The sequence below is a fragment of the Thunnus albacares genome, chromosome 20, assembly GCF_914725855.1.
Source record: "Thunnus albacares chromosome 20, fThuAlb1.1, whole genome shotgun sequence".
NCBI lineage: Eukaryota > Metazoa > Chordata > Actinopteri > Scombriformes > Scombridae > Thunnus > Thunnus albacares.
In genome coordinates this window covers 25,953,547-25,968,096 of record NC_058125.1, presented here as the reverse complement: position 1 = coordinate 25,968,096, position 14,550 = coordinate 25,953,547, and the positions used below count along the sequence as shown (strand labels likewise).

General features: G+C 38.5%; 1 protein-coding gene across 5 annotated transcripts in view; it reads left to right on the top strand.

Annotated features, from left to right (window-relative positions):
• Positions 1-14,550, top strand: part of ankfn1 (ankyrin repeat and fibronectin type III domain containing 1) — a 146,348-nt gene that overhangs the window by 97,916 nt on the left and 33,882 nt on the right. For all 5 annotated transcript variants that reach the window (XM_044337848.1, XM_044337847.1, XM_044337851.1 and 2 more), the window contains exons 13-16: positions 1,780-1,870; positions 4,356-4,463; positions 12,668-12,767; positions 13,995-14,127. In XM_044337848.1, coding sequence (XP_044193783.1) covers positions 1,780-1,870; positions 4,356-4,463; positions 12,668-12,767; positions 13,995-14,127 — 432 coding nt within the window. The remainder of the gene's footprint in view (positions 1-1,779; positions 1,871-4,355; positions 4,464-12,667; positions 12,768-13,994; positions 14,128-14,550) is intronic.

Below are 14,550 nucleotides of genomic sequence, written 5' to 3'. Positions count from 1 at the left end.
CGCCGGCATTCGTGATGCGTCTGCTGCATTAAAAACAGTCGGCGGTGCTGCAGCTGCTGTTTGCCGTTTGGAGCAGCGGCTGACATTCACACATTCACACATTCACACATTCACCTCCACAACGTTTAGAGAAGAACTCGCCACCTGAACAGAGAGGGCGAGACACGGTGTGGTCATAATGAGCTCAGCCAATGAACGGACTGGAGTCACAGATCCACATCTCCTCATCTTCATAGTGTTACTGAGAAGCATCTCTGATTTACATCCTGTATTCATTAAGTACACACACACACACACATCATTTATTATTTATTTATTATTTACATTGAACCTTCACAACATTTATAATCTATTATATGTTTTTATTCACTCTGCAGAATCATTCAGGATTAAAAATATTTAATATGACTCAAAATACGACAAACACAAACAGAAGTGATGATCTTTTAATTTTCACTAGAAGAAGAAAAGATGAAAAAAATACTTGAATCCAAGTAAAAGTCCTGCATTCAAAGTCTTATTCAAGCAGAAATACATGAGTTTAAAGATACGTAGCAGCGTTTTAATGTTGTTCAATTGAACAACTTATACTGAGTTATAACAATGTAACTTTAATAAACTGATTATTTTATATATAAAATATTGATCTGAAAAGTAAAAGTGAAAATGTAAATACCTCAGTATTATGCTGTTCTACATTTACAGGATCTAAACTGTCTTCATGATATAAAACAGGCTGAAGATGTTTACTGCAACAGAATAAAGACGTTTTAAAGATCAAACTCTTAAATATTAAAGTATTTCTCAAACTTATAAATCAGATTTAACGTCTCGCCGAAGAGAAAAGACTGAAGACGAAGTACATTCGATGTTTTATCGCTGGTTATATGACAGATTAACTATTCAGTGAAATGTTGCTTCATTTTCTGGATGAATGATAATAAAAAGACTTGAGTTGTGTTTCATGAAGGAAAACTGTTGTAATGCAGAAGACAAATGTTTCACTGCTGCAGCTGTTTCAGTGTAAATGAAGTAAATGTTGGTTTGTTTCTTCTATATGCAGGACACAATAAATAAATAAATAGCTATATAGCTGTATAAATGTTGACTGAATGTGAACAAGAACATTTGTGTGAAATCTTTAAGTCTTTGGGGATAATAAACATGACATGAAGAATAATCTAATATTTTTATAATCTATAAATATATAAATGTGGATGAAATAACAGGAAATAGAAACGAAGCTGCTGCTGCGTCAGAGAAATCATATAATGAGAATTTAGTTCAAGTAGAGATCAATGAAGATGATCAGAAAGTGATCTATAATCTTACTGATGCTGCTTCAGTAACATATTATTGATCATGATTAATAATATTTATTCCACAGAGTGTCTGAACTTCATCCATCTACTGCAGGATCACATCGTTACTGTCAAACAGGATTCAACTTTTCTTAATTTACATCCAAACATCACTTTAACTTCATCGTCCTCACAGAGACGTTCCAGAAAACATTCAGAAAACATTCAGAAAACATTCAGACAACATTCAGAAAACATTCAGACAACATTCAGACAACATTCAGAAAACATTCAGAAAACATTCAGACAACATTCAGACAACATTCAGAAAACATTCAGAAAACATTCAGACAACATTCAGACAACATACAGAAAACAGGATAAAATACCTGAAACATTCAGACGTCAGCTGACAACATCAAACCTTCAGTGTTTTGGTTTTGTCTTCACATCATCATCATGTGTTTGTGTGTTTCAGGGTCGTCTCTACTACGTGCGAATGTCGGCCTACAACATGAAGGGCTGGGGTCCTCCTGCGTCCTCCCTCCCTCCGTCTGCAGCTCCCTCCAGTAAGTTCATTCATACACTTCATCCACATGACCTCTCTAATCCAGCGGATCACATCCCGTCAGCAGGTCCGAACCCTTCAAAACCCTGCCGCAGAGACTCTGCTGAATAACTAATATCTGTCTCTCGTTAACTCGCCGTCTCTTCAGCGTCTCTTCAGCGTCTCCTGTCAATGAGTAAATCCTGACCTCACATACGACAAAACCATTAACATCCAGATGTGATCGTCCACTTAAACTGTGTTTGTCACGTCAGCCTGTTAATATTCATCATGAAAACATGAAAGGTCACATTCTGTTTTTATTTATTCATCTTTATTATTTATTTGTTCTCTGTGTAATGCTCTTGTGTTTTTAGGGTTTCATTTTTATTTTTTTATTCTATACTTTTATTAATGTTCCTCTTGATCCTCACCGCTGTGTGTTTTCTCAGTTTGGTGAACTTTTGTTGTTTTAAATGTGCTCTGTAAATAAATTGACTTTTCACTTTTCATACATGAGACGCAGCTCAAAGTACACAAAATTAAAAAGAACTTTATTTAATCAGGTTGTCTCACTGAGATTGAGACCTGAGAACAATAAAAGTGTGAAAAAATAAAAAAATATTTCAGTAAGATTCAATAAAACTATAAATAATCTACTTAAACACAAGATTATAAATGTGTTCAGATGTTTCTTAAAGGCTGCATGTCACATATTTACAGTGATGGAAGAAGTATTCAGATCCTTTACTGCAGTAAAAGTACAAATACAGCAATGGAAAAATACTCCATTACAAGTAAAAGTGGTTCCCAACCTAGGGGTCGGGCCCCTCCAAAGGGTCAGCAGATAAATCTGAGGGGTGGTGAGATGATTAATGGGAGAGGAAAGAAGAAAAAACAAAGTTCTGATACACAAATCTGTTTTCAGTTTTTTGGACTTTTTCTCTAATCTTTGATTTTTGCTGAAATATTGGATCATTTGAACATTTATTGAAATGAAAGCATGTGAGAAGTTTAGAGGGAAAAATCACTATTTGGTGGAGCTGTTAACAACTCATAGACATGTGAAATGTGACCCCGACTACACACTGCTTTTTGTAAGACGTCAAAAGACAAAAAGGTTGGAAACCACTGGTTTCATCTTTAACCCTTTCATGCATAGTGATCACTACAGTGGACAGCTACTCAAAAGCCGTTTTCTTATATATGCATGGGGGTTTTAATGGTACAGCTGCACATCAGCCAACACAGTGGACTCTAGTGTGTCGTCCCAGACGCTGCCATCTATTGGCCAGCCTTTGTAAGTGCAATACAAATTTCTCAAAACCAAGATGGCCGCCTGCCGGCTGGAAATGCTCCACGGCTCAGGAACATCTTGCCACTCCCTCTATAGTAATAGACCCGTGCACGTAAATAAAACTTTGTAACATCAAGTAACAACTAAGGAGTAATACAATTGTTAAAAAGTACTGATTTTATGTTGGGAGAAAATGACAGTCAATCATCTGTCCACTAAGTGGGACAAACTCCTCGAAAAATGAAGTGCAAATATTTTTTTTCATGCCTAAAGAGGAATAAAAACACTTATGAGGTTGTCATAATTCATCCATGAAAGGGTTAAGAATGTGTTGTATTTGAAAAGCTTATTCTATTATCCATTGTGTGAGATCAGCCTTTCTGCTGCTCGGTTGTAAACAGGTGAATCATCTGAACGTTCTCGAAGGTTCTCAGGTTGGGAACATCGCTTCATCTCTCCGTCACGACTCTCTTTCTGCACATTCAAACACTGTAGCCTTGAGCTCTGTGTGTGTGTGTGTGTGTGTGTGTGTATGTGTGTTTTTATGTCAGAAGCAGAGAGGGACAGAGTGTGTGGGTGTGCATTAATGCCAAACTGAAACAGATTTAAAGAAGCAGAAAGAGAGAAACTGCAGAGAGAAACTAACAAAAACCTTCAAACAGTTGTAAATCAATTTAAACAAATGAATTTATTCTCTGATACCTGCAGTTTCTTTTTTACGATACACTAAATCAAAGCTCCCTTTCATTTTATTTGTTACAACAAATCTTCCTTTAGGAAAAAAAAAAAGGAAGAGAAAGGTCAAAACGCTGCAAATAAAATAAAGACAGCTTTGATTTAGTGTGTGTTCTTCTTCTTCCAGCACTGAGGTTTTCTCTGTTTTATTTCCTGTTTTTTTTTTGTTTTTTTTAGATTGAGTCAGTATCAACATGTGGGCAAAGATTTATCTGTCCTAAAATGCAATTACATGTGTTTTTGAGCAGTCGTCTACTTAAATCTGGCCGAACATGAAGATCTATCATCCTCCTCCTCCTCTAGTTGACATTTTTCATGTAATCTCAGGACTGGATGTCTGCAGGCTTGTACTTACTTTCATTACTATGAAATAAATCTATTTAAGGACTCCCTGGATGTGTTTTGCTGCAGCAGCAGCATGATGTTTTGGTCCAGTTGAAGTGTTTGAGTGTTTGTCCTCTGTGTTTGTGGTCAGACTGGAGAGAGAGCGATGGTCGGGAGCCCAGGAGGCGGGGTCACATCGAGGCCATGGAGCGTCTGCTGCAGCAGGTCCGAGCGACTCACACGCACTACTGCTGCGGAGGTGAGTGACGCTGAAAATACCGGGATGTCTGTTGGTGTCTCATCCTTCAGTCTTGGTGTCACACAGCTGCACTACATGTCATGAGTAGACAGTCAGGTGATGTTGCTCCACTTGTTTCTGGAGCCTCCATTTTAGCCTCCACACCAACACGCCCCTCCAGCTGCTGTCAATCAAACACAGACACCGACACGCCCCTCCAGCTGCTGTCAATCAAACGCAGACACCGACACGCCCCTCCAGCTGCTGTCAATCAAACACAGACACCCACACGCCCCTCCAGCTGCTGTCAATCAAACACAGACACCCACACGCCCCTCCACATACTGTCAATCAAACACAGACACAGACACACCCCTCCACATACTGTCAATCAAACACAGACACCGACACACCCCTCCACATGCTGTCAATCAAACACAGACACTGACACACCCCTCCACATACTGTCAATCAAACACAGACACCAACACACCCCTCCACATACTGTCAATCAAACACAGACACCGACACACCCCTCCACATGCTGTCAATCAAACACAGACACTGACACACCCCTCCACATGCTGTCAATCAAACACAGACACTGACACACCCCTCCACATGCTGTCAATCAAACACAGACACCGACACACCCCTCCACATGCTGTCAATCAAACACAGACACCGACACACCCCTCCAGCCAGCTGAAACAAAAAAAGGGAGCATTTCCCCAGAGACCTTATTTCTTTGTTCTAATAACACAAAACTATTAACAATACCTTAGAAAAACATGTTGATATTATTTTTGACTGCAAAGAAAGACGATTACATTTGATTTCAGTTGGACTTTAATTGTAAATAGAGAAAACAAATAAGAAAACTGATCAAAAAACAAGTGAACAAATATCTGACTAACTTTCAACTTTCAGTTTTTGATGGTTACCATGTCCAGCCTCTCTCTCTCTCACACACACACACACACACACACACACACACACACACACACACACATACAGGAGGTGCCAGTGGAGCCATGTACATAAATAAGCTTTAATAAGTTTTGCCATTCTGGATTATGCTCATTTATATGTTTTAGTATGTCACAGGTGTAGCGCTGCTTTGTAAATCATCCCACTGGACTGAAAAAACAAAAAACACCTCAGATTTCAGCCAAGCAAGGAGAGAGAGAGATTTTCCATCCACCTGTTTCCACACACAGTTAGAGTTTTTATGCTGTGATGTTGGTGTAAATTTAAAAAAAACATTTCTACACTGTTAAGGAGCAAGAATTCAAGACTTTGACCCAAACTGTTCTTGACCATTACTCCATTCAGAGTTCATGAGCTGAGATCGCAAGAATTAAAACAAATTACACAGACGACCTTCAGAATATCTGCAAGACTTTGTCATTTTAGAGACATTTATAAACTCATTATTGTTCTCACTGAAAGTAAGTTCTTTAAACCGTCTGAGTTTTGTTCACTGCATTCCTGCAATTATTAAATATTTTCACAATTTATTGCAGTATTACACAAACATTGGCACCAATTTTATTGCAACTTCAGACAGACAAATCTTTAATAAAATCTGTCTTGCTGGGCACAATACTCACAAAACAATCTGTGAGACTCTTTGAGTTGAGAAGGAAGTGGAGAGTCTGGAGGTGAGATATGCTGCGCTAAGTTCACTTTACATAAATATAAACTTATCAAAGTGTTGTGACGTCTTCACACATTTCATTGTGTTTTCTTTATTTCATTAAAATGGATTCAGTTTACTTTTTTGGCAATTATTTCTGCACACAATAATCCGCAGGTTTATAAGCAGGTTTTTAGATTTTGTTTATTGAGAATCATAAAAAGGAATCTGTCATAAACATCTGAGCAAAGTCATATTGTTGCTTTGCTCAGAATATTTTAAATGTATTCTTGACGCCTCAGATTTTATTTTGTAATCACTTCTCCTGCCTCATAAACACAAAATGATCCACCGCTGTTCCTCGTCTGACTTGATCATCTTTAGAATCATTTTCTCTTCTAATGAAGCGTCGCTGCACCTGCACACGATTCAGTCTGCAGCGTTTTAATGCTGTTAAATGATATCAAAGAGTCACAGCGAGCAGCGAGGAGGAGGAGGAGGAGGATGGAGAGTCTGACGGAGGAATAGAGCGATCCTGTGCAGGACGTCGACACACAGGACGTGTGTGTGTGTGTGTGTGTGTGTGTGTGTGTGTGTGTGTGTGTGTGTGTGTGTGTGTGTGTGTGTGTGTGTGTGTGTGTGTGTGTGTGTGCTGAGAGAGAAAAAACACTCCGTCACTCAACCGACTCCAAGTCAACAGCTATGATGTCACTGGGGTCACTGCCAACCAGCACACACACACACACACACACACACTCACACACACACACACACACACACACACACACACACACACACACAGAATAAGAACAGACGTGTTGTGTTTTAGGAGGATTTTTCAGCTCTGCACGTTTCTGAACAGACGTTTTGAAAAACAGAGCCGAGTCGCCCGCAGAGAGCAAAGAAAAACGTCTCGAAACATAACGACAAAAGTGTGTGTTTGAATTTGGGTTCGCAGTACACGCTCAATTAGTCATTATCCCAGCTGTGTGTGTAAATGTAATATATACTTACCCTGTGTGTGTGTGTGTGTGTGTGTGTGTGTGTGGCTCTGCAGGGTGTATATTTGTACAATTTATTCTCAGAGAGCCAAAAATAAATGTGTGAAATTAATCAGTGTGGGTACAAAGCCACCACTATAGAGCAGAGAGAGCTCATTTAGCAGACTGCAGATCTTAATTTATGATGTGTGTGTGTGTGTGTACAGCATACACACACACACACACACACAGGGAGCAGTGTTCCCCCGAACATGGAGAAGGACTCAGATACTAAATAAGATGTGGTGGATTTTCATCCAGTTAAATAATTAAGTGAGTGATAACATTCAGTGAGATGAGTCATCAGTGTCTCAGCTCATAGACATATACATATATATATATACATATATATATATATATGTATATACATACATGTAGATGCCACATCTGGTCTTCTGGCCGCTCTCTGCAGGAAACAATATCAGACTTTTGTGCTGCGTTTGGATCTTTTAAAGAAAGAAACATCAAAACCAAGAAAAAAAGAATAATTTCACAGGCAGACAGTTATTTTACATCACTCTACTGTCACCAACATGTTGAACCCTTTCTATCATGAATGTATGACTGAAGTGAATTTATAGCTTCTATTTATTATTGTTATTATTATTATTATTATTAATTATTCCATTTGACAGTGAACCTGGATGCAGCTCACACAGGGGTCAACCAGAGTCCAAACAGCAAAGATTGAAAGCTGTTTTCACGCCGACTAAACTCATGAGATCAAAGCTACATTTAGTTTAACTGATGATAAAACTTATTGTAAACATCATTTATGTAAACAGTGTGAGAAATGTCAGTCAAGTGTGAAAATATGCAAAAATATTCATTAACACTGAATTGTGAAGCGTGTTGATATTTTTAATAGTTCTAAGTCTTTATTTTCTATATTTATTAAATCATAATAGTTGTCATATAACACAATATGAAAACATAAAATACTTCTGAGATAATTACAAAACGTAGCTCAACTTTAATTTATTATAGTGACATCAGCCTGCTGTTTACATTCAACACAAGTATTTTCATATGAAAACCATCATTTTTTGAAGTATTCTGTATTACACATGAATGTTTATTATTTCCTGACAACACAAACTGCTGGAAAATTGATTGATTGACAGATCAGTGAGTTATGATGCAATAAGAGTTGATAGATCTCTTAAAATGTCAGAAAAAAAACTCCCAAACTAGGTGTTTCCTGTTGTCTGAGGAGTCAGAGTTGTTGTGTGAATAAAAAGCAAAAGTAAACAGACTTCAAATCAACACATGAAACTAACAGAAACGTCATATTTCCATCATGTTTTCCATCGTTTGAGTTTTGACCGTCGCTCTTTTAATGACGTCAGCTGGTTGTGTCTTCTTCTTCTGCAGCAGTTTAACGGCACCGACTGGAGGTTTAGCGCCACCTGCTGTTTATCTGCTGATATTCACACAACAGCAGTGGATGGAAACAAACATTCACTACAGTTTTCTTTTGATCATTTTCAGACAGTTTGGTTAAAACGTGTGTTAAATCTGGAGGGAAACTTGGCCAGTGATGCCGTCTACATTCTCCTCTCTGTCTCTGACATGTTCACAACAACAAAGTGTGTCTTAAACCAGCAGTCAGGTGTCTGTATGAACAGTGAAAGAGGTTTTTCCTCGCTGTAATCATTCCTCCTGTTCATACTGGATATTAAAGATCCTTCAAATGTGCTTTCAATGGAAGTGATGGAGGATAAAATCCACAGTGTGTCCACACAGTCATTTCAAAGTCTGTGTGAAGCTTCTATTCAGCTTCATCAGTCTGAGTTAGTCATATCAAGTGGATATCTGACACATTTACAGTCTTTTTAGCATCAAATTCCCTCTTTGTGTTTCCTCGGACAGTGTTTCCCTGTTGAGCTGCAGGTGGAAGTATAGTAACAAAAAGAGGAACTTTGGCACTAAAAAGACTGTAACGTTGAAAGATATCTACTTGATTTGACTCATTTGGACGCTGAAGCTTCATATTAGCTTCAGATAAACTTTGAAATACATTGTAAGGTCATTATGAAGGGATCTAATGGTCAGTATGAACAGGAGGAATGATTACAGCAAGAAAAACAGCTTTAATGTTCATTTGGGCTCCTGACTGTTGTTTTAAGACACACTTGAAAAACTGTGAACTTGTCCTTTAACTTCAGTTATCAGTTAAAATGTTTAACTTAAAAATTAATTGTCTTATTTGCATGAATGGTTAATAAGTGTCATTACAAAAGTAATTAGATAGTCTGTGATAACAACATTATACAGAAATATTAAAACATACTTGAACTATTCAGGGACTAAACTAAATAAAACACTCCTCTCTCTCTCTCTCTCTCTCTCTCTCTCTCTCTTTCTCTCTCTCTCTCTCTCTCTCTCTCTCTCTGTCTCTCTCTCTCTGTCTCTCTCTCTCTCTCTCTCTCTCCCTCTCTCTCTCTCTCTCCCCCTCTCTTTCTCTCTCTGTCTCTCTCTCTCTCTCTCTCTCTCTGTCTCTCTCTCTCGTTCTTTCTCGCCCTCCTCAGATGGAAAGGTGGCTGCCTCATTAATCAACTCCAATCATGTTTTTCAGCTCGCTCCAACCAAAACTCATTTCTTTATTTATTCAGAGTGACGTGCAGCGCTGCACAGTAGGCCGCTGCACTCTTGTCATATTATCCACTTGTCAAACCCAGTTAGCCTCCAGCACTGCAAACACATAGAGACTGTTTAAAGTCGGTGTGTGTGTGTGTGTGTGTGTGTGTGTGTGTGTGTGTGTGTGTGTGTGTGTGTGCGTGCGTGTGTGCGTGTTTTCATGAGTGCTGCTTGTTGAAAACTCGCCGGCTGCTCTGCTGCAGGTACGGTTGGGTTGCGTAACATTTCGGGGGCGGCGGGAAAGCTAAAGGTCGTCTTCCGCCCGTCTGATGACACACACACAGTTCGAGTTGCAGGAGAAACGTATTCGTTAGTCTCGCTGAAACGTCGTTATCGTGAGCTTGTGTGGATGCAGGAAGGTTGAGACAGACACTGAAGGGGCGGTTTTAAAGATGAGTCTGAACAAAACAGCTGCAGAGACAGAAACATGATATAATACCACTTTGGACAAACAAGCACCAGTTTCATCTCTGCCTTTATTGGAGAGAAGATAGTGAAGTGACGGACAGGAAACCGGGAGTGAGAGTTGAGTTCAACATGAAACGAAGGCTCCTGGCAGGAATCGAACCAGTGATGTAGAGACATGTAGAGATACAAACCAGAGGCTGAGATTCACACTGAAAACACTCTGTCCACTAGATCTGTTTTATTCATCAAAATTCAACATTACTTCATGGAAAAACAACCAGATATCAATAATAGTATGGTTGTTATTCAGTGTTATGTTTGTTTTGTTTAAGGGATTTAATCAGATTCCTGTTTGTTCATTAACTTCTTCTTTTAACTCACTTTTTTGATGTAGATATTTATTTTGAGGTTTAGTTTTTACTGACGTAGTTTTGTTTTTTTACTTTGTTTATTGTAATTATAATTAAATTTGGTAATTATAATTATTATTATTATTATTTGTCTGTTGGAAATAAGAGTTTCTACCTTTGACGACAGGAAAACACAAGATAGTCCAGCTCTTTTCAATCTGTTTGATTGATTATAAAACAGTTAAAAACTCATACTTTTCATTATTTAATTTCACTATAATTACACAGATGTCAGTATTAAATATAGTGAAACATTTTCTCCCCAGAGATGAAATATCGATCTATTCCAACTTAAAGAACTTAAACTCATATTTTCACACACTGTTCATTCTGTTGTTAATCCCGTTTATCCCTCCTCCTCTTCCTCTTCCTCCTCCTCCTCCTCCTCCATCCCTCCATCACGTCGTCTGTCTGTACGGCGGTCTGTGTCTAACAGCCGTGGACACGTTTCCGTTTGTCGCCGGGCAGAACGGTAGCTCACCAACATGTCTGTGAGCGTCAGACGGCTCCACGTCTGCCGTCTGTTTACAGGACGGTAATTATGTGACGCTTAATTAGTCGCAGTAAAAAGGGGCGCTGTGGTCTGGAGATTGGCATCGCTGAGCGGCCGGCCGTCCTCGTGGGGCCGGAGGACGGGAGACAGGGATGGAGGGATGGAGGGATGGAGGAAGGGAAAAAGCGATCCGACGAATGAACGAGATAAGATAACAGATCGGCAGCATGGGAGAGTGACTCGACCCCGCTGACCTCGTAAACAAAGACAAACTCACCTCCGTTTCTTCCATTCCAGACGTCTGGAAGACGGACGAACATTAATTCCATCATTTTTAAGACTTTAATAAGTCAAGAATGAAAAAATAAACTGTCTGGAAAAGTCTGAACAGGTTTCACATTTAGGACAGTGGTGGAAGAAATACTCAGATCCTTTACTGCAGTAAAAATACAACAATGTAAAAATACTCCATTATGAGTAAAAGTCCTGCATGAAAAATCTACTACAGTAAAAGTACATAAGTATTATGAGCTTGATGTAGTTAAAGTATTGCAGTAAAAGTACATAAGTATTATGAGCTTGATGTAGTTAAAGTATTGCAGTAAAAGTACATAAGTATTATGAGCTTGATGTAGTTAAAGTATTGCAGTAAAAGTACATAAGTATTATGAGCTTGATGTAGTTAAAGTATTGCAGTAAAAGTACATAAGTATTATGAGCTTGATGTAGTTAAAGTATTGCAGTAAAAGTAGTGGTTTGGTCCCTCTGACTTATATATTATTATATATGACATCATTAGATTATTAATAGTGAAGCATCAGTGTTAGAGCAGCATGTTACTGTTGTAGCTGCTGGAGGTGGAGCTAGTTTACACTACTTTATATACAGTTAGCTAGTTTAGTCCAGTGGTTCCCAACCTAGGGGTCGGGCCCCTCCAAAGGGTCAGCAGATAAATCTGAGGGGTGGTGAGATGATTAATGGGAGAGGAAAGAAGAAAAAACAAAGTTCTGATACACAAATCTGTTTTCAGTTTTTGGACTTTTTCTCTAATCTTTGATTTTTGCTGAAATATTGGATCATTTGAACATTTATTGAAATGAAAGCATGTGAGAAGTTTAGAGGGAAAAATCACTATTTGGTGGAGCTGTTAACAACTCATAGACATGTGAAATGTGACCCCGACTACACACTGCTTTTTGTAAGACGTCAAAAGACAAAAAGGTTGGAAACCACTGGTTTCATCTTTAACAATGTGTTGTATTTTAAAAGCTTGTTATATTATCCATTGTGTCAAATCTTCATCTGAAAAGTAACTAAAGCTGTCAAATAAATGTAGTGGAGTAGAAAGTACAATATTTCCCTCTGAAATGTAGAAAGTAGCATCACATGGAAATACTCCAGTAAAGTACAAGTACCTCAAAACATTGTACTTAATACTTGAGTGATTGTATTTAGTTGTGCAGACGGTTTGATGCAGCAGCATGATGTCCAAGAAAGTAAGAACAAATTATTAGAATTACAAAACAGAAACTCTGATGTAAAAATCAGTGTATTAAAAAAAAAGTTTCCTTCTTCTTTCCTTCTCTTGTCTGTAGACACGTCCAAGCTGCAGAACCCCAGCAGGAAGCAGTCTGTCTCCAGAAGTCTCAAACACCTCTTCAACTCCTCCAACAAGTTTGTGAAAACACTGAAAAGGTTTGTGCTCGTTGGTTTCCTGTCTGACGGTCTCATGTTCAGGTTAGATAACAGAGGACAGTGGAGCTGGAGCTGTTAGTCGATTAATCGATTAGTTGATTGAAAGGATCAGGATCTGTGGAGACGGCTCGCTATTTGTGAACAGCGTGAATTTGTGAGTTCAAGCTCAACGAACATGATGCCAAAGTTTGCACAGATTTATTCTGCGAGTGAATGAATTGACTTTGATTTTCAGTTTGTTTGGAGTTTGTGGGATTTCTATTAAAAGTCAGTGAGGTTTATCAGCCATTTAAGCAGCTAAAATCAATCAATTAATGGGTGAAGTTTGGAATTGTGTGACACTATAAAATATATTAACTTTTGTATCAAATTGTTGCAGAAAAAGGTACCAGAGCAAAAAACTCTCTCTTGTTAATAAAGAGGGAGTCAGAGGTCCAAGCAGCAAAGTGTTCTTTTATTGCCGGCAAATAAAAGGGGAGCAAGTAGCACCTTTACAACGAACCAAATCGATCCAAAGGTTTTTTCTTTGGAGCATTGTTTTTATGCCCTTGGGTCGGCTTAGGTCACACCTTATCATCCACCCTCCCTAATTTTTGACCAATTATTATGTTACTTTTATCTCCGTCACTCGTTGTTGGTCAAAACTCTTCAAAACAGGTTTTGAGGTTTGTGAGGATATGTACTGGCATATATAAGTATTGGGAATCATTTTACACCCTTATTTCTTGATCTCCTCCAGAGAGTATGTTTGAAAGGTGGAGACTTTAGCAGACCCAAGCAAAGTGACATGTAATACAAACACACTCAAATTTCTCCAGTGTATGATTATGATTCTTCTACCGTGCCTCTATACGTACAGTGTGATTAAATATGGTTCATGAGATTATAACTACACCAATACAAATTGTATCACACTAGCCCTTATCGCTTATAAACTTATAAAATCAATCTGCATAGCTTAATATTGCCTTTAAGCACATTAATGACTTTTAATGAAAATACACCACAAAACGCCTGTTGAAGTTTGACGTACAGTTGATCTCCCGCTGTAGACTTCCTGTCTTTTAAATAGAAAAACAACCGACAAACATCATGAAACCAGTTTGTCTTTGACAGAATATGTGAGGAGTAACAGACGCTTCCTGTTTGAGACATGAAGCAGCTGATGATGTGAGGTTTTGAATGTGTTGGACAGATGTTAGACTGGTAACCAGTCTGTGTCTGCAGGGGGATCTACCTGGCCGCTGTCTTCTACCATAAGGACAGTTTACTGGTGACGGCGGAGGACCAGATCCCCATCGTGGAGGTGGACGATTCCTACAGCAGCTCCCTCATGCAAGACTTCCACTGGTTCACCAAGGTGCACTAATCACACTTCCTCCTCACACTGTCAGTGGATTAAACAGATCAAAATGTCCAACAAATGACTTCCTTTCATCTCATTAACGGTTAATGGTATAATAATAATAATAATACATTTTCTTAACAATGTTACAAAGTGCTTTACAAAAGAAAATAAAACCAACAAGCAGATAAAATAAGCAAAGAGAAACACAGAGGTAAAGACAGAAATATGTAGTAACAATAGAAGATGCACAATAATAGTAATAATAGGACAATAGAATACACAGGAGTCAAATAATGATACACATTAAAACATATCAAACATTTCCAAAAGCTTTCACAAAGAAAAAAGGTTTAAAAGAAGCTAAAGAGACCTGGTGCGTCTGAGTTCCAGAGAGTCGGAGACTCTGACAGCAGAAGCCCGACCAGCCTTTGTCAC